The sequence below is a fragment of the Dysidea avara genome, chromosome 1 (assembly GCF_963678975.1).
Source record: "Dysidea avara chromosome 1, odDysAvar1.4, whole genome shotgun sequence".
Lineage (NCBI taxonomy): Eukaryota > Metazoa > Porifera > Demospongiae > Dictyoceratida > Dysideidae > Dysidea > Dysidea avara.
Genome location: NC_089272.1, coordinates 15,103,697 through 15,122,995, shown reverse-complemented (window position 1 = coordinate 15,122,995; position 19,299 = coordinate 15,103,697). Strand labels below are relative to the sequence as shown.

Sequence of the window (19,299 nt, the reverse complement as noted above, 5' to 3'; positions counted from 1 at the left end):
TTGGTGGTCTCTCGAAAAAATACAGTTCCACTTCCAAATGTTCCGGTGTCTGCATCAGCCCAGTATGGAGCAATCAATGCTTCTATAGTATTTCTAGGAAATCTGCTTGGATTAAACTGGCCAAAACTATTTCCAAAACTAATTATTCCATTGTTGTTGACCTGGATAAAGAAACAATGAACATTTACTAGCTACATAGTAGTTACTGATTATATACACTTAATGATCATAGGAAGTCAGCACATGTTATAATACTTATGAATATTGTACTTTGCATGAGAGTATCAAAGCAATGCCGCATAGTGTATTGTCCATACAGTGCTTAATAGCTGCTTAACTGTACTGTATGAGTCATACAGAACAGCTATGCAGCTAATTGGGTAAATACAGTAAAGTTATACGCTTAATTGGGAAAATACAGCACACTTGGGCAAATACAGTCAGTTATGCAGAGAATTTATTTACGGAATGTTACAAAACAACACACTGTAAATCCCTAAAACCAGCCAAACTAATCCTACCAGTTCGTCCTACGGTAAGGAATAGACTGTATCAAGACACACGGTAGTGTGTCGTACAGCCCAATAAGCAGGCGCGCAACACCCCTGAGTATATTGACAGGAAGAACGAAAACACAATTTTCGCACCTCCGTATCTCTGTGCTGCCTTGATGAAACAAGACGATTTGTGCTGTGGACATGCCCTCCAACTTCAGTACTCCACATTTCGTGAAATCGCTTCAAGCTTTCCCGAGATATGCAACTTCAACAATTGGCTTAGTTTCTTGTTTTTTTTTGTTTTTTTCTTCCTCTTTTCGCACACTTACAAAAACTGCTATAAAATGCGAACGCCATATCCGATTTCCTTGAAAGTTGGCATACAGGAGGGAGGTATAAAGGCATATTTCTGTACCAACTTTTGCTGGAATATGATAAACAGGCAAAGAGTTATCATCAATTATTCACGAAAAATAACACCAATATGTTGTCACGCCTACAGGGTAAACCGCTTACGGGAAGAAGCTGAAAATCGGTGGGTGGATAGGTTAACTATTGAACCTCAAACCTTTTGTGGTTTGAAAGAAATCAAGCTAAAAACCAGGAAGATACAACGAAAAAACCAACAGCGTGTAACAATTCAAGATTAGCTAATAAAAAACGACTACTTTCCATGCCTACCAGAAAAACCACTTGTGGTAATGCTTTGAGATTCGCTGTACAGATGGAGTAATCATCTAAGAAAGGCTCTTCAATGGTGTAGAAGAATCAGACTTAAAGCAACGGAGTTATAATGCACCTATCAATGTATTGCCCCACTACCCCCCCCCCCCCCCCCCCTCGGGCATATATGGGGCTATATATAGTGGGGATTTGACAAAGCCGAATGTCAAATGCCCCATAGTAGGGAAAACCTATCGTGTCATATCCCCACCATTGGCTCCAGTTGCAATGCGGGATTTACTCGGGATTTGACATAGCGAAGCAAGTTACAACAAAATAATATTTGGGTGCTTACTGAACAATCGTCAAATGCCCCATAATGGGGCAGCAGTTTCGTGTCAATTCCCCCTGTAAAGCCCCACTTACACCTGAGGGGGGGTGGTGGGACAATACATTGATAGGTGCATAACACAAAATCCAACTTGGTGTAGCAAGTGCGAGATCAAGATACACTAATAGAGCAGTCATCCTAATAGAGCAGTCGCCCAGAAAAGAATTCAAGAGCTCAGCTAGAAACTAGTAACCTGTATAGAGATCAGCTACAAACAAATCGCCCTGTACAGAGATCAGCTATAAGAACTTACCTTGTAGGGAGTTCAGCTACAAAGAAACCACCATGTAGAGAGTTCAGCTACAAACAAATCGCCCTGTAGAGGGATAAGCTAGAAGAAGTTACCTTGTAGAGAGTTCAGCTACAAGAAACCTTCACGTAGAGAGTTCAGTTACAAACTAGTGACCCTGTAGAGACATCAAATAGAAGAAGTTACCTGGTAGAGAGTTTAACTACAAAGAAATCATTATGTAGAGAGTTCAACTACAAACAAGTGACCCTGTAGAGACATCAGCTAGAAGAAGTTACCTTGTAGAGAGTTCAGCTACAAAGAAACCATCATGTAGAGAGTTCAACTGCAAGCAAATCACTATGTAGAGAGATCAGCTAGAAGAAGTTACCTTGTAGAGAGTTCAGCTACAAACAGTTCACTCCATAGAGAGATCAGCTAGAAGAAATTACCTTGTGGAGAGTTCAGCTACAAACAAATCACCCTGTAGGGAGATCAGCTAGAAGAAGTCACCTTGTAAAGAGCTCAGTTACAAAGAAACCACCATGTAGAGAGTTCGGCTAAGAAAAAATCATCCTGTAGAGAGTTCAGCTAGAAGAAGTTACTTTGTAGAGAGTTCAGCTACAAAGAAACCACCATGTAGACAGTTCAGCTGCAAACAAATCATCCTGTAAAGAATTCAGCTACAAACAAATCACCCTGTAGAGATATCAGCTACAAGAAGATACCTTGTAGAGAGTTCAGCTACAAAGAAACCATCATGTAGAGAGTCAGTTGCAAACAAATCACCTGTACAGAATTCAACTACAAACAAATCACCCTGTAGAGAGATCAACTAGAAGAAGTTACCTTGTAGGTAGTTCAGCTACAAACAATTCACCCTGTAGAGAGATCAGCAAGAAGAAGTCACCTTGTAGAGCGTTCAGTTACAAAGAAACCTCCATGTAGAGAGTTCTGTAATAAATATATGTATTATATATATAATCTGTACATTTACTAATAAAATCAGAAATATTGAAAGTATTTAACATCTGCTTCATCGTTTCTTCTTCCTGTGGTAAAGAAAAAAAAAATAGGTTTAAAAAGCCACAAATTTGGCCATAGGCCGGCTGTAGGCCGGCTTTGGGGTATACAAATGCAAAAAGAAGTGAAATCTAATCCAAAACAGCCAAGCTTTAAAAAAAGAGTGCGGCCCTCAAAAAGGATATAATGAAATAAGATATGAAATCCAAGGTGGCGGTCAAGAAATGGCTGTGATGGTAGTTTAATTGTAAAATTTTAATAACGACACTTCAGGTGAATTTTTTGCCAAGATCAAGCGGCACCAAATTCACCTGAATTGTCGCTATTAAAATTTTTACCATTAACCTACCATCACAGCCATTTCTTGGCCGTAACCTTGGATTTCACATATTTTTTCACCATAGCCTTATTGAGGGCCGCACTCTTTTTTTACAGCTTGGATGTTTTGGATTAGATTAACACTTACTGATCGTCTGATCATGAAGCTATTTAAACATGACTCCACTAAGACATCACGATTGATCACGTGCATGACATTGTAAATCGCTAAAACTAGCTTATTATTAATCCTATTAGTTTGTTCTATGACTAGAAATAGATTATAATTATAAACACTTACTGATATCCTGATGATAAAAAATCGCAGTAGTTTGATTACTAGGGAAAATTGCTCCAAGTCAGACGACCAGGAAGTACAATATAACACTTTAAGCACTGCCTATGTTTGTGTGTATGAAAAATACAGCACTCAGGGGTGCTGAGAAGCTAATGCAGCACTTGGCTTTGCCTCGTGCTGTATTAGCCTCTCAATATGCCCCCTTATGCTGTATTATCCGTACACATGCACAGCGGTGCTTTAGCTATAACATATGTAAGTGTGTATACATGCATTATAATTTTGGGTAACAGAGCTAATGTATGGTCAAGGAAAATATATTCTATATAATAAAACTTTGCATTTGTGACATCAAATGAAAAAGTGCACTTTGGCCCGGAGCACATACAACCAAGTACAATCACCAATGCAACAACCTACTGATGGGGCATGTACATACAGTGCATGGCCAACACAGCGTGTACAGGTATAAAAGATGCATAGTAATATAATTCTAGAGGAATAGACTGTCACAAATACATATTATATGTAATTAGTGACTATTTACAATCAGTGATTATTCAACCATGGAGATGTGAGGATGTGAGATTGCACTATAAATTGTGAGAAGTATGGTATTGAATCTGACGACTACAAGCAGTAAAGCTTAAACATCCAACGAACACCTATTACATTAATTTTATGCAATTGTACACAATTTGTGTTACATGATATGTTTAAATGAGGATGGATTAAAGCACTGGATTAAGACATGGCTGGAGTTTCCAAGAGCAGACCATGGTAAGATTGTGTGAGGGATTCGTTGGTTCTCGTATACCTCTAAGACTACTTCACTCATTACAACAACTAGCACGAGGTAACGTCACGTGCGATCTCTCTTAATACTCTGAATAATGCACAGCAATTACATCAAACTTCAAACTCCCCCCAAGTTGACCCAGGTCAACTTTAAGAAGGTTCCTAAACGGTTACCTAATTACAACATAACATACACTTACAACACATATTGTCAGGTTTGATTAGCATCAGTTATCCACTCATGCACTTGCTGCCGAGCTCTTTGAGCTGCTGTCCGCACAGGTCGAGAGGCTGGGTTGTCAACAGGTCGAGAGACTGGAGGATCAACTGTCACCTCCCTAGTGTCATCCTGATCCTTAGAGCCTTGCTTCTGAATGACATCTGACCTTGACATCACCTCAAGTGGATACAACTGCGTTATTGGTCTACGGATTGTTTTGTGCTTCCCATTAGTGATAACATCCAATATAGCTCCACGGATCTGGCCATCATCACCTTTCATCGTATCATTTATCTTACCAAGTTTCCATAAATTACGTGGATGATTCTCACCTTGGACAATAACCACCTCTCCAGGTACTGGCGATCTAGGGAATCCCACTTTGTCCACAGTATTGTAATGTTCCCGGAGCTGAAGAAGATATTCATCTCTCCATCTAATCCAGTAGTCCTCTAGAATACTGTTCAGATGCTGTACCCTGTCATTGAGATCATCACAACTCACTACAAAGTCCTCATCATTACTGTCAACTGATCCAGTGACATTTGGCAAGGATAACAGACGATGTCCAGTCATTAGGTGAGATGGTGTAAGTGGCTCATCCAAGTCTTCTGCAGATAAGTATGAGAGGGGTCGACAGTGGATCATTGCCTCAATTTCCGTCAATACTGTTATTAGTTCATCATACGAAAGCCTAGCCTTGCCAATAGACTTCTTTAGGCATCTCTTAACTGACTGGACCATCCTCTCAAAGAAACCACCCCACCATGGTGCTTTCTCCAGGTTAAAAACCCACTTAACATTAATACCTGCGAAATGCTGCTGTACTTCTGGGCTCCTTAGCACATCCTGAAGTGTCTGTGCTGCAGATACAAATGTCTTAGCACTGTCCAAGACTATTTGTGCAGGTACACCTCTTCTGGCACTGAACCTCTTAAATGAACAGATAAATGTTTGAGTACTCATGTCTGGGACCAATTCCAGATGAACAGCACGTGTAACACAACACGTATATAATGCTATCCATACCTTGCTGCTTCCTGATCCATCACTCTCCCTAACATAGAGAGGCCCAGCAAAGTCGACTCCACAGTACAAAAATGGTGGTGCTTCAGTGACACGGGAGTCTGGTAGTGGCGGTGGAGGTACTGCTCTGTAGTGAGGGCCTTCCACTTTGCGACATGTTACACACTGATGAATTATTTTTCTAACAAATTGTCTGCCTATGACAAGCCAATACTTAGAGCGAATGTCTGTTAAAGTATCCTTCACACCACCGTGCAAGGTTCGGTCATGGGCACTCTTTACAATCAAAACAGTCAAAGGATGTTGCTTGGGGAGCAACATTGGATGTGTTTGAGCATACGGCAAGTTTGCCTTCTTCAGTCTTCCTCCACACCTCCAAACATCATGCTCGTCTAGAAACAAGTCTAGCTGGTTCTTCCACACTTCAAATTTGCTATCATCAGTCAAATGATTCTGGCAGTCAGTAATCCAGGCCAGTTCTGCCATTTCTATGTCTGCAGCTGTCAGTGTCCAATCAACAGAAGGGCCATTGTGTTGAACTAGCATTTTAAACCTTGCAATAAATTTCCTCACAAGTGCTGTCACTCTTAATAGCTTACGTAACTTACTGTAACGTTCACAGTCTATCAGTTTCCCTATGCCACTACGATCTGTTGCTATTAGTAAGGTGTGATTGGTCAGTTTCATTTCTGACATGCAATCTTCTGGTATAGGTAGCTCATCAGTGACTTGTGCTGGAGAGAACTTTGGTAGCCAGTAAGGGCCATGTCTCCACACCAGGCTTGTCTCTAGTTCCTGAGGTGAAATACCACGAGACGGCATATCAGCCGGGTTTTCCTTCCCTGCACAGTGTGCCCAGTGTTGTGCTGGCACTAGTCATTGGATTTCTGTTACCCTGTTGTGAACAAACTGTTTCCACTGCTTATGCTCTCCTTGAATCCAAAACAAAGTTACTTTTGAGTCCGTGAAACATGAACCCACTTGAACACTGATAACTGATTCAAGAGCCGCAAATACAGTGGAAATGAGCCTAGATAGTAGGAGACAAGATAACAATTCAAGCCGAGGAACAGTCTGATGGCTAAGGGGTGACACTTGTGTCTTAGACGCTACAAAATAGGCTGATTCTGAGCCGACAAATAAGTAGACCACAGCTGCATATGCGGCAGTGGAGGCATCACAGAACCCATACAGGACATTTGCCATTGGTTTACCTGATAAGTGAAAGTAACATCTCGGAAGGGTAACGAACTACCCTGGAACTTCGATAGCAAGCTTGTCCATTTAGTTAGCAATTCCCTTGGTAGGTGATTGTCCCAACCAAGCTTGAACCTCCATAACTCTTGAAAAAATATTTTCAGCATCACTATCACCGGAGACAAAAAACCCAAAGGGCCATAAAAACGTGAAGCAAAACTAACTATATTATGCTTGGTTGGTGTCAATGTATGCAGAGAAATGGCTATTTGCCTGATATCAAATTCTAACACATCATTTATTGGATTCCAACTTACGCCAAGAACTTTCTGTCCGCCAGGTACACTTCCTGTCAGGAGATCACTTGTATAGATTGCGTCCTCTTCCATGACGCTACTCTTGAGATGTACATCAGGTGACGAGATCTGTTCATGAGATGCTATTCTCTGACGCAAGGTCGGTGAATTGGTAACAAATTTACGCAAATTAAATCCACCCTCTGCAAACACTTTCTTAGACAACACATAAAGCTTGTAAGCCTCATCCTCCCCATCAGCACCATACGTAACATTGTCAACATAGATTAATTTCATTAGAGTGTTTACTAGATCTGGGTTTTCATCCCAATACTTCTCAAGGTGGTGGCGTATAGTGGCATTGAGTAGGAAAGGGCTGGCAGACACACCAAAAACTACTCTGGTAAATCGCATTTGCACTATTGCTGGTGATTCCTTGTGTACATCATCCACCCACAGAAACCGCAGCACATCCCTGTCTGAGTTGGTAACAGACACCATTTGGAAGGCTTTCTCTATATCTGCCGCTAGTGCGACTCGGTAACATCGGAACCTCAAAATGATGTCTAGGATACTCTGATTAAACTTGGGCCCAGAAAACAAGCAATCATTGAGTGAACGGCCCTCTGCCTTTGCAGAGGCATCATAGACTATCCGCAACTTGGTTGTTGACTTGTCCTGGCGGATGACTGCATGATGTGGTAGATAATGTGTTCCAGTACCATTCTTGTGAGTAGACGCCTCACTGACCTTCTCAATAATTCCCAGTCGTAACTGCTCTTGTATGATGGCATGGTATTCCTGTAGTACCTCAGGATGATGACGTAGCTTCTTAAGCAGTGTTAGGAGTCGCCTCTTAGCTGGTTTAAAGTTACTGGGAGGCCTTGTCTGTTTATCTCGCAATGGGAGTGTAACTTCATATCTGCCATCTCTAAACATTACTGAGTCCTTGAAAACATCATGGACAGATGGTTCAACTGACTGAATGCCTAGTGACTCCAGCTCCCAAAAGCTCTTAAGCACACTGTCCAGGGAAGATGTATCTGACGATTGCACAAGCAGTGAGTGATAGGAATTCAAGTTGTGTACATTGGCTTCACTACAAACTGGGCCAGACAGTACCCAGCCTAAATGGGTGTTGATTGCCGTTGGTCCACTCTTTCCATGTATGATTTCTCCAGTTACCAACTGCCAATAGTGATCCGCTCCAATCAAGGCATCTACTTGAAGTTCCTCACCAACCCTAGAAAAGTCAGCAAGATCAAGGTCTGAAAGATGATGGTACTTCTCCTTGGTGTAAGCAATCGGTTGGCATGATAATGGCTCACAGATCAGTGGCACTGTGGAGAACACAAAGTAGATGGTAGTGCCAGTCTTAAGAGGGACAGCAAGTCTGATCACCTCAACAGTCTGCCTTGTGGTACTATCTGAGCCAAAGTTCTTAATTTGTACTTGTTCAGTACGCTCTGGTTGCAATCCCAAGGCATCTCTCACTCTCTGGGTTACGTAAGAACATTGACTCCCCCCATCCAGCATCAATCTTATAGTCATCCCACATCCTGGATCATTCCACTTGTGCACATAAGCCTTGGCTGTCTGTAGTAACACTGGCACTTGCGTATTCACACAATAGAGCTGAGTTGTCACTGGCATCTGCTGCCCTGGTGTTGGTAGTAACTGTTGCTGTGGAAGAGGTTGTGGGATAGTCTGCTGCAGGACTTGCTGACTGGGTGGTGGCTGGGGTTGGACCACTGAGGTTGGGCCTGAACCAACATGATTCTGTGAGTCTGAGCGCTGCTTGTCTCCATCACCCTTATTTGCAGTATAACTGCTCTTGCAAATACTGATGTGGTGCCGGCCACCACAACGTGCACATCTGACAGAGGATCGACAGTCTTTACTCATATGATGTCTTTAAGACACACAAAACAACGTCCTGCAGCTCTCTTCAGGATCACCTTTCTCTGTGAAGTATCAGTAACAACATCACACGATGCTGAGGAATGTCCCTGTCTACAATAAGAACACTTCAATTGACCATCACCTGTCAGCAGAGCCGCGGTAGTTGGCACATGTGACCCACCCTGGATGAGGATGATCTCTCACATGCGCTTATCTCGCGTTCAACAATACCCATTAATTGATCAAAATTCCACTCTGCATCACCAACTTCTCTACTAATGATCAAACAAAGCTCCTGGGGAAGTCTATTCATAAACAAGAATGACAACAAATTCCCATATGAATCTAATGGGACGTCAAGTGACTTCAGACTGCGCACTTGAAACTCAACCTGGTCATGAAAACGACGAAGAGCCCTGATGTTGTTAACTGATGAAACAGACTCCAATTCTAACAAGGTGTCCATATGACGGGAGATAATTTGTCGCTTGTTGCCAAAGCGTTTCTTTAAAGTGTCAATCGCCTCTGTGTAGTTACCAGCAGAGAGCTTAAGTCCGGCTACAGCTCGCATTGCAGGGCCCTCTAACAGGGAATTCAAGTACGTAAACTTGTCAACGGCCGACAAGGTTGGATTGAGGTGTATGGATGACTCAAAGGTGCTCCAAAATGCCTCCCACTTGGTGAGGTCGCCGTTAAATGTCTTTGGCACTAACTTAGGAAGCTTTACTTTGCTACCACTATCTCTTGTATCATGCCCTGGTGTAAGTAAGGTATCTGTGTGAGTAGTTGCATCAGTAATGGTTGTTGGTGGCTCGTCAGGTGGCTTGCTTGGACTGTCATGTGGTGGGGAGGTTCGATGAGTGCGTGCAGGTAGTGGTGGCTTGGATAAAATTAGTTGCTCCACATGACATATGCATTGCTGTATCCGTTCTGAAAACACGTCAGACTACTCAATTTCATCTGCAATTGCATCGTCCTCGATTGATGCTAATATTTCATCATTTAATGCACGAAGTTTGTCTAACTTTTCTGTTAAAGAAAGCTTCCATTGTTGTAACTTCTCAGGCACCGGTCCTCCTGTGACGGCACTAGCTTCCTCTAGTTGATTCATGAGCCTTGAAGCAGACGATCTATGTCCTGCTCGAACTTTTTTCAACCTTGCAAGGGCTTCAGCCATCGTTGTAATTAACGTAATGTCTAATAATGTTACTCTTATACATCAACTGTCAGTAGAAGTGTCTTAAACGATGTATTCTAATTAATGTTCACCAACTGAATTCGATCAACCTGTAAGGGGTCAGCAGAGAAATACACGATCATTTAACGCAATACACTAGCCTGGTCGGGTACCATTTATAACCCGGTACCAAGGTGTTCGCGTTTGTGGTTAGAAATAAATTTAGCTCAAATTTCTGCTGCTGACTGTCTTGCTGTTTTTCACTAGCTCGTAGTCGACTCGAAGGACCATGTGAGGGATTCGTTGGTTCTCGTATACCTCTAATACTACTTCACTCGTTACAAAAACTAGCACGAGGTAACGTCACGTGCGATCTCTCTTAATACTCTGAATAATGCACAGCAATTACATCACAGATTGGCAGAATATTCCAACTGTCTGTCACCTACAACTGATATCTGAGTTATGTATTATATTTAACATGTGCTGGGTCATTTGTACTAAATGATCACATGATGCCATGGATATGCTGCAAGACCAAAAAAATTTGGAGAACAAATGTGGCTGAAATGCAATACCAGAATTTCATGGATATGTCAGTGTGCACAAGCATGTGGAGCATTGCTGATGGTGGCAGACTGCAGCTACATATAATAATAGCAGTTAATAGCAAGCACAACCATGCACATAGCAATTATCAGCCTAAGGGCACGTTTGCGTGCATTGTGTTTATTCTCTCCATCAGTGTTCAGTACATGGGATGCAATTTAGCAGTGAATATTTATGTAGTTTTCTCAGGGCCCATATTAGTGATCAGTCTGGGCACTCCTGGCACTAAAAGGTTTCAGGTAGAGAGCTATGCATCATCACACAAATTTATCAGCTGGAAACTGCACACAATGGCCTGCCAGGTGAGGCTGTCTCCCATCCCATAGACAAGTGAAGGTAGCCTAGTTACCCGAGACTAAAGAAACAAGAATATTGAAGTATTTTAACCAACACAAACTGACCTCCAGCGATTAGTAGCAAATTCTAATGACATTGTTTATTAAGCAGGCGTAGCAACCACTCGTCTTCCAATCAAAATAATCGCTGTCACCCACTTTCAAACACAAATGAACAGTAGTTTACTTGTCTAGTGGGCATCATGTGCCAACTATATTGATTGGCATTAAATAGAATTGTCACACATTTCTATCACCTCCAAGAAAACACCTGTCCATTATATGATTGTCTTTTATACAACATGGATTCTATTCCCGATTAGTGCGAAGCTTTAGGCCTTGTGGTTTTCTCAAACATTATTATTATTATTTATTTATTTATTCATTCATTCACTCATTATTAATGACATAATTTTAACCGCATTTCGTATTATCTTTAGTACTTGGTTGTATAATTATTATTAAAGCTGTACAGTGACCAGCACTGAAGGTCTGACAGCAACATGTGCTGCAGCCTTTGGATTACCTAATCTAGCAAACTGGAACTGGAAACCTAAGAACAGTACTAACAATAAGGTGTAACAGAAAAGGGCCAAAGAAAGGAAAATATCCTCACTATTCCATGAAGTACTGTTGAGGTGTGAACTGTACTGTACTTTATTGCCCACCAACTGTACTTTATGAATCTTAAACACTTAATTATGACAATAATAAAACACAGGCATCAGCAGTTTGCTCTGTATACAACCTTCAGGACAGCTGGGTGTGGCCAATATCATACTGGAACTCAGCAATCAGCAGCTTAGTCCAGAGAAAATTACTGAGGTTTATCATTACACTAATTGATGGACCTAAAAGAAGTACAGAACTCTAGCAATAATGCACACCTTGACTGTTAACATGCTAAGAACCTGGCCTTGCCTCATGCATTATTAGCATCTTGGCTGCATGGCTGGTATTTCAGTTATTCATAGCACTTGCAGCGATACTTTAATATAGCTATACTAAATAGGTGATCAACTGTGAGACATAAAGAAACATGTACTGGTGCTTTCTAATGACAGAGAAACTATTAATGCATTTCTATACAAAACATATTGATTCAAATAAAAGATGTGAAACTCCATTGTATGCTAGTACACAGTTACAAACATCACTATTATAATTATCATGATTCACTTACAAACAATCTTCTGTAAGTTCGGTCAAAAAAGATGAAGTCTTCTTTCAGGTTAACTGGTGGTGAGGATCCATCATCAGTTGGTCCTACTGTATTATCACTTGTGTCTAACCCAAATGGGTAAAACTATTAGAAAGAATGAGAATAAATCATACATAACATTTCAAAGATTTGAGACACATTCATACATGTTCTACGTACAGTAGTTGTATTTCGTAAAGTCAATAATATTATGATCACAACTAGTAGAGCAGCTTAGTACCAAAATGAGCATTTCGTGCACTTTGTGATACAATTATGAAACTTTCCACACAAATTTTGCTCCTCATGACATTTGTTTTGATGTAGTGCCATCTGGGTTTGATCTTTGGTGACCTTTACAGCCATTTTTTATTGAAATTAATCATTATTTGTGACCAGATTTTACAGAACCGATCCAAATCGCACATCAGGCAGAATCAAACTAACACCACCAGTGGATAGCTACATTATCGTACTACAAGTTTTGACCCTCAGCACTACTCAAACTACACGAGGCTGGTTTTAACAGATGTCTTTTCTGGGTGGTGTGGAGTGCTCAAATGGCAGTTTCAGGCCTTGTGAAGGACCTGGCTTGGCAAGAATCAGTGGTTTACTGGTGGACAGCCTTACAATGTTCATACATGTCCCTGCCTGACAATGTTGGCTAGACGCGTTCTCTGTTGATTTTGCTACATATCAGCCACTAAGGAGCCAGCACAGCCCTGTAATCTCGTGTCTGGACTCCAATCGTGGTCTGCCTCCATTTTGAGGTCTATCACTTGCCCTCCCCACCACCCCCCAGCCTCCATCCCTTTGTGAGCACTCGTGATACTACTTTGCTCGTCCAACTGCTCAGATTTTCTATCTTATTTGGTGAGAAACTGTACAAGCAGCTACAAGTACTGGAAGTGGCTTGAAAGGTAACAGATTGATGCATCTTTTGTGTAAATTTCATACGCGTGCTTGCTATCCTTGGAGAGTTATGCTGGCTTCAATTCTTTAAAACCGTTTATCTCAAAACTTCTAATGTGAGATTTGGATTGTTTTTCCAAAATCCAGTCACATTTTTTGTCTTTATCTCCTTGGGGCATTATTTTACACTGTTAATACATGGTATCAAATAAAAGGTGTAACTTGATCTAAGATCTACATGTATATTGACTTTCGTTTGAAGTTCGTATCTCATTCCACTACAAGCTTATGATCATTTTAAGTCATAAAGTTCTTTGTCCTTATGGTGTAAATTACGAATGGGCAAGTAATTTATAGAATTTAATGGCCAATATAAATGATAATAACTTTGGAATGCAATCACCTGTTGACTTCAAATAAAAGCCATTTTAGCTGCACCTTTAATTTGAAACTACATGGTGCCTCTGGGAGATAAAGACAAAAGTAGTGAATTTTCAATACAAAAATGGCTGTAAAGGTCACCAAAGATCAATATACGATGGCTCTATATCAAAAATATATGTCACAAGAAGTACAACTTTTATGGAAAGCTTCATAATTGTATCAAAAAGTGTGTAACTATTGCACTATGCCACTCTACTAACAGAGTGAATATGCAAATAAAAATAATATTCAAAACATCCATATTATTTTCTGAAGTTTTGGTACTGTAATTTTATGAGTGCTACAAAGTATGTAATTAGAATCTGTTCATTCTTACTGCACTGTACTCTCCCAGCATTATACATACAGTACTGTAACATACGTATATACGTTTCATCAGTTCCAGCTACTAAACTAATTTTGTTCCACCTTACAGTGCTTACCTTCTACACTGTTGCTTACTACAAATTTTCAATAATTGTGACCGGGCCTGTGAAAACAGGGCATGTGAGCACATAAAATTTTCCTACTTTTTCAAACTTTCATTGCCCATAACTTTTTATGCCACTGTGCTATGTCATGCAATTTTTAGCCTGTATTAAACATTTGTTCACCTCATAATAAAAGTTACAGAATACACATATTCTATTCTCTCAATGAGATATAACCTGTTATATGACTGGGTGTAGTTTGTGCCCACATGCCCTGTTTTTGCAGGCCTGGTCACAATTATAGGTACATGTCATTTTATGAAATACAACAATTGATGAATGCTTTAAGCCTTGTGTTTAAAATTATACTAAGTTGTTTCAGAATTGTTGCAATGGTACAAAGGGGAGGGGGTAAATTAAGCTGTACACTTAAAAAATGTTGGCTATAAAGTAGTTGCACTACAATTATAAAAAAATTATTTGCAGTAATTCAGCGCTGACTTTCAGTTAAAATGATTAAAGTTATTTAGCAGCTGAGGATAGCTGCATGTAAGCAGGTAATAGTGCACACAAGGCTCCAAGATTGTGTTGCTGCCTACACTCTGACAATTCATAGGGTTAAGTAGTCAGATGCAGTGAGAAAATACAAAAGTTGTGACTGATTATTCATATACACTGCAGTATAACAACATATTTATAATGCACATTTGATTAAGAGGGAGCTATCACAAAGCCTATTCTGAGAGTCTACAGTAAACTCTAAACAAAAATTCCCTTAAGTGTACGAGTGGAACATTTTAGCTGTATGGATTGTGAAGCATTAACCAATTGTTCTAATTATTGTGGTTAACTGACATTGACACATTTACTGTATGTGTGTATGAACAGTTTTGAAGTATATACTGTCTAGCAGTCATGTGTTAAACAAGCACAATGAATTTTGCATTAAGTGATGGCAGCATTGCAAGAAAACTGTTGCTATTGTATTTTATGCAATGATCTAAACACACACATACATTGATATACACACGTACCTCAGATAAGCATGTTACCATTTCTGGATTACAAATCACTGAAAACAATTGACTGCAATATAACTTTTATAGAAAATATCACACATATCAAATCTGACCAGGCCTGCGATAATATGGGCACAAACTACACCCTATCTCATAACAGGTTACTGGGATCACAAATTTCCATTCTGTTTCTTGCATAATAAAGCCAACCAATTTTCACACAATTGATGAAAATTTCATGGGCTTAGCTTAATGACATAAAAAAGTATACATCAATGAAGTTTGAAAAGGTAGGCAAATAAATTTTTATGTGCCCACGTGCCCCATTTTCACAGGCCCAGTCACATAATATGATTGTAATAATTTTATTACACACAACAAAAAAGTGCATAAAAATGCATGCCTATATTTTTCCTACACTGTACAACAAACTTAATGACCTATATATTATGTTGTTCATACATTATTCATAGTATAATGTGTAGGAAGAAAAACATAAAAAACTGTTGCCAATTTGTATGCAAACCTCTTAAATAGTCAAATTAAATGAAACATACGACTTGGAACTACAATAGCAGATAAACAATATACATATTAACAGGTGTCATATGATTGATCAAGACACATGGTAGTGTATTGCATGAACAAGAAAGCTGGTGAGTCACACTGTGTGTTTATTGGCAGGAAGAAAGAAAATATAATTTATGCCTGCATAACTCCATGGTCACTTCTCCAAACCATACCATATTTGCATTACAGCTGTTTGCTAGATAGGCTGGACCACACAACAATTTTGATTAGATGTGATGAAGCCATTCGTGAGATACAGTTTTATTTTTCTTCTTTTGAGAGATCTATGTGGCCTACTTCCTCACAAAATGTGTGCTTTATTAGAGTAGTATATAACCAACAAGTCAAAGAAAACAGCACAATTACAGCTTCTGTCTTCAATAACCATCAGATAAGAAAACATTGGGTAACAAACTCCAAAGCCAGCCATAGAGTACAAAATATGAAATCCACAAAAAAAAACAACGGTTAAGCTGTGAAAAAAGGGTGCGGCATTCACTAAAAAGTTGTAAAATCGCAAGAAATGGCTGCAATGATGTTAATGCTAATAAAGTTTAATAGCAATGACGTTCGGGTTTAATAGATTTTAATAATGGCTGTGCAAATCATTAATCATTAGCATCATTGCATCAATTTCTTGACTGCCACCTTAAAATTTATTAGTTTTAACTATATTGCAGCCATTTCTTGGCCACCATCTTTGATTTCATAACTTTTTACCCAGGTTGCAACCTTTTCTTTACAGTTTGGCTGTTTTTGTGTAGATAAACTTTTGTACCTGTCCAACAATTTGTTCTTATTAATCATGTATTTCTTTCAATGCCTTTCTTTTATGATCAAGAAGTAACCAGAAAACAATGAATGTGCACGCTAAAAAAATTGTCAACTAGCTGGACTCATTAACAAAATTGATTGTTATCATGTACAGTACTTACTAATAAGGTTTTGCAGTTCCACAGATAATGAATCAACATCTTCACCAATCTTTATATCACAAGTGTACACTCCTTCATCACCTTCCATCAGATAGTCAAACTGAAGGATTGTTGTGTAAGTGTTGCCATCAGAAAATGTTGGAATAATGGACACTCTATCATCCTCTATTATAACCCCATCAGGTCCTACCCAGGAAAGAGTTACTTCACTTATGTTTGTTGTAGTAGCTGTTGTTACTGAACATATGATGTCCTGCATTTCACCAACCATTGCTTGCATGACTCCAGATGGTTGTAGTGTAATTGTTTGAATAAATTCTGCAAAACAAATACTGAAATAAGCAATTTGTAATCCATACTTGTTATTTAAGAATATATCTGCATAATATAATTGCCACAACAAGCTTTGCAAATTGCATGTTCAATAGTAGAGGAAGAAGGTAGATGTTCTTTAACTTTTATTTTTAAAAACTACAGCTTATTCAATATAGCATCAAGGCATTTAGTATGTGTATGTTGCACTAGTTTATACACTACCATTTTAAAAGGATTGCACCTCTTTTTAAATTCACCATAATGCATTCAATAAATCAGTAATGTCCATGTACTTTAGATGTATAGCATTTGATCGTCCTTGATGCAGTAAAAATATTGTTTGAATTTTTAATGAATTCAGACTAAACAATCAGTGGGGAAAAAAATCCTTTTAGAGCCACACCATGATTGAAGTTCTCCTTATGACTTAAGCAAGTTACATGTCTTCTGGTTTCTCATAACTACACGTACTATACAGATTGAGCATAAACAAATAGTTACATTGTTTGAAATTTGTTTTGTAACTTATGCATTACCTGATACTAGTAAGTCATATGGTTCACTGGTGTACTCCACACCATCAATGATAATAGAGCAATTTAATATTCCACTGTCAGTTACTTCTGTTTCAGTAATGTTAATAGTTTGTTCCACTTCCATGTCAGCGAAACATCCAGTAGAACAAGCCCAAATAAAATCACTATCATTAAATATCAGTGCGGAGTTGACCTCACAGGTAAAAGTGATGTTGGATCCAATCAGGTGTTCAAAAGTATTATTACCATCATCAACAAGGTTACCAGGAGGATCACTTACAATGGTAACAATGATATCTGTGTATTAAAATTAAATTATCAGACACCATTGTGCTAGACTGTATAGTAGCGATCATGACACTTTCTTACAAAAAATAAAATTAACGTTGGCCAGAAACCATACTCACAATAATTCACAGTTCTATAACTTATTCAATTGTTCAGTATTTATCCCCATTTTACCAGTATAAAATTGCAACACATGTAAGTTATAGTTATATCCCGTTATGAGGGTGATATCATTGTTATTACACAAGTGCGAGGCAGAGCCGAGGATGAATGCAATAACAATGATATCATCCGAGTATATGGGATATAACTATTTTATATTCCAGTGCGCGAGAGTGCGCAGAAGTTTACTGATAGTAAATTAAGTTCCAGTTTGAGTTCCTGTCACTGTGCTCAAGGTTTCGTCCGAATTGTGTGGAGATTCTACTTCGTAGCTACAAGAGAGACCTTGCATACTGCCTACAGACTGTAGTAAAGGGCAGCATTATGAAGCAGCGGTTCCAGGTACGATTCGCCTTCGTAAGAAGTTGGTATGGAGGTGTTGCGTGGTGTGCAAGAGAAAAATAAGACCAACAAGTGGCTACCGTAGTCCGAGATAGAACGATGAAGCTAGAGGAAGTTAGTTCTTCACCATAGTGACCGTTGGGAGTGATTGCTGGAGTGAAAATCGTCACGGACTATTATTGACATTTGTTAAACTATCGTATTGGTAATTTGTAGTGTTATTGTGTAAAGGATTAACAGTTTTCTTGTAAGATTTAGCTAGTTTAAGTGCTGTATTGGTGTGTTTTGCATCAATATTTCTTTATTTGGCTCTTTGTTCCATTGGTAAACAATGCCATTTGCAGTTATCATGATGTCATGAATGAGACTGAGTGGCTCCGCAACAGGGTGATAAGTTAGTTATCACTGGGTGATAACTAATATATCGTACAGTAGCAGCACCGCTCTGTCTAGCTGTATAGTTGTTATAACCCACCGCAGAGCTTTGATACTCCCACGCACTGGGATTTAATGGACCTTATCCACATTGATTCACACTAGACCTACCCTTGTTTCCCTACTTCTTCTATGATATCCCTTAGGTGGCCTCCCTTGTTTTCCTACTTTTTTCTATGATTTCTTAGGGATCATAGAAAACAAGTAGGGAAACAAGGAATCATGGAAAAAGTAGGAAAACAAGGGAGGTCACCTACATCTGCAGATATACTAGTGTGATGTCAATTTGGATAAGTAATCGAACTTAAGATTCCTAAATTTTCCTCACCCTTGTTTTTTTTTTTTACATTTTTTTGTAACATTATTGCTATGACTGGTGAACCTGCGCATACATCAAAAGAAAGTATAGGCCACAGTTAATTTTTTTATCTGAGCGTGCACCCAAGCAATTAATGACTGACTCGAAAGTGAAGTAATCATTCTGTTTTGCTTACAGCTATGTTCAGCCTATTACAGCGCTATGAACAAAGAACAGTAGAAGAAATACAGTCACCAAAAAAATATGGATGATTTATGTGCCCCAACTATCAATTACTTACTCAAAAGTGAAGTAGCTATTCCACTTTGCTTGCAGCTATGTTCAGCCTGTTACACAGCAAAGAACAGCATTAGAAATACCTCTGCAATTAATTCAGTCACCATAGAAAATTATCAAACAATTCCAAGCATATAAGGAAGCCATACACTGCAC

At 39.2% G+C, this 19,299-nt stretch overlaps 2 protein-coding genes across 2 annotated transcripts; both read right to left on the bottom strand.

Moving 5' to 3' along the window:
• Positions 1 to 4,428: 4,428 nt before the first annotated feature.
• Positions 4,429 to 6,285, bottom strand: LOC136260765 (uncharacterized). Its single transcript, XM_066054659.1, has one exon. It carries the CDS (start codon positions 6,283 to 6,285, stop codon positions 4,429 to 4,431), a length of 1,857 nt encoding a protein of 618 aa, XP_065910731.1.
• Positions 6,286 to 6,888: 603 nt separating this feature from the next.
• LOC136260689 (uncharacterized) lies at positions 6,889 to 17,445 on the bottom strand. Its single transcript, XM_066054555.1, has 6 exons — positions 17,322 to 17,445; positions 16,471 to 16,788; positions 9,063 to 9,788; positions 8,915 to 8,969; positions 6,978 to 8,868; positions 6,889 to 6,933 (listed from the first exon to the last, which is right to left on the bottom strand). The coding sequence occupies exons 1-6, from the start codon at positions 17,443 to 17,445 to the stop codon at positions 6,889 to 6,891; spliced, it is 3,159 nt and encodes a 1,052-aa protein (XP_065910627.1).
• Positions 17,446 to 19,299: the final 1,854 nt, after the last annotated feature.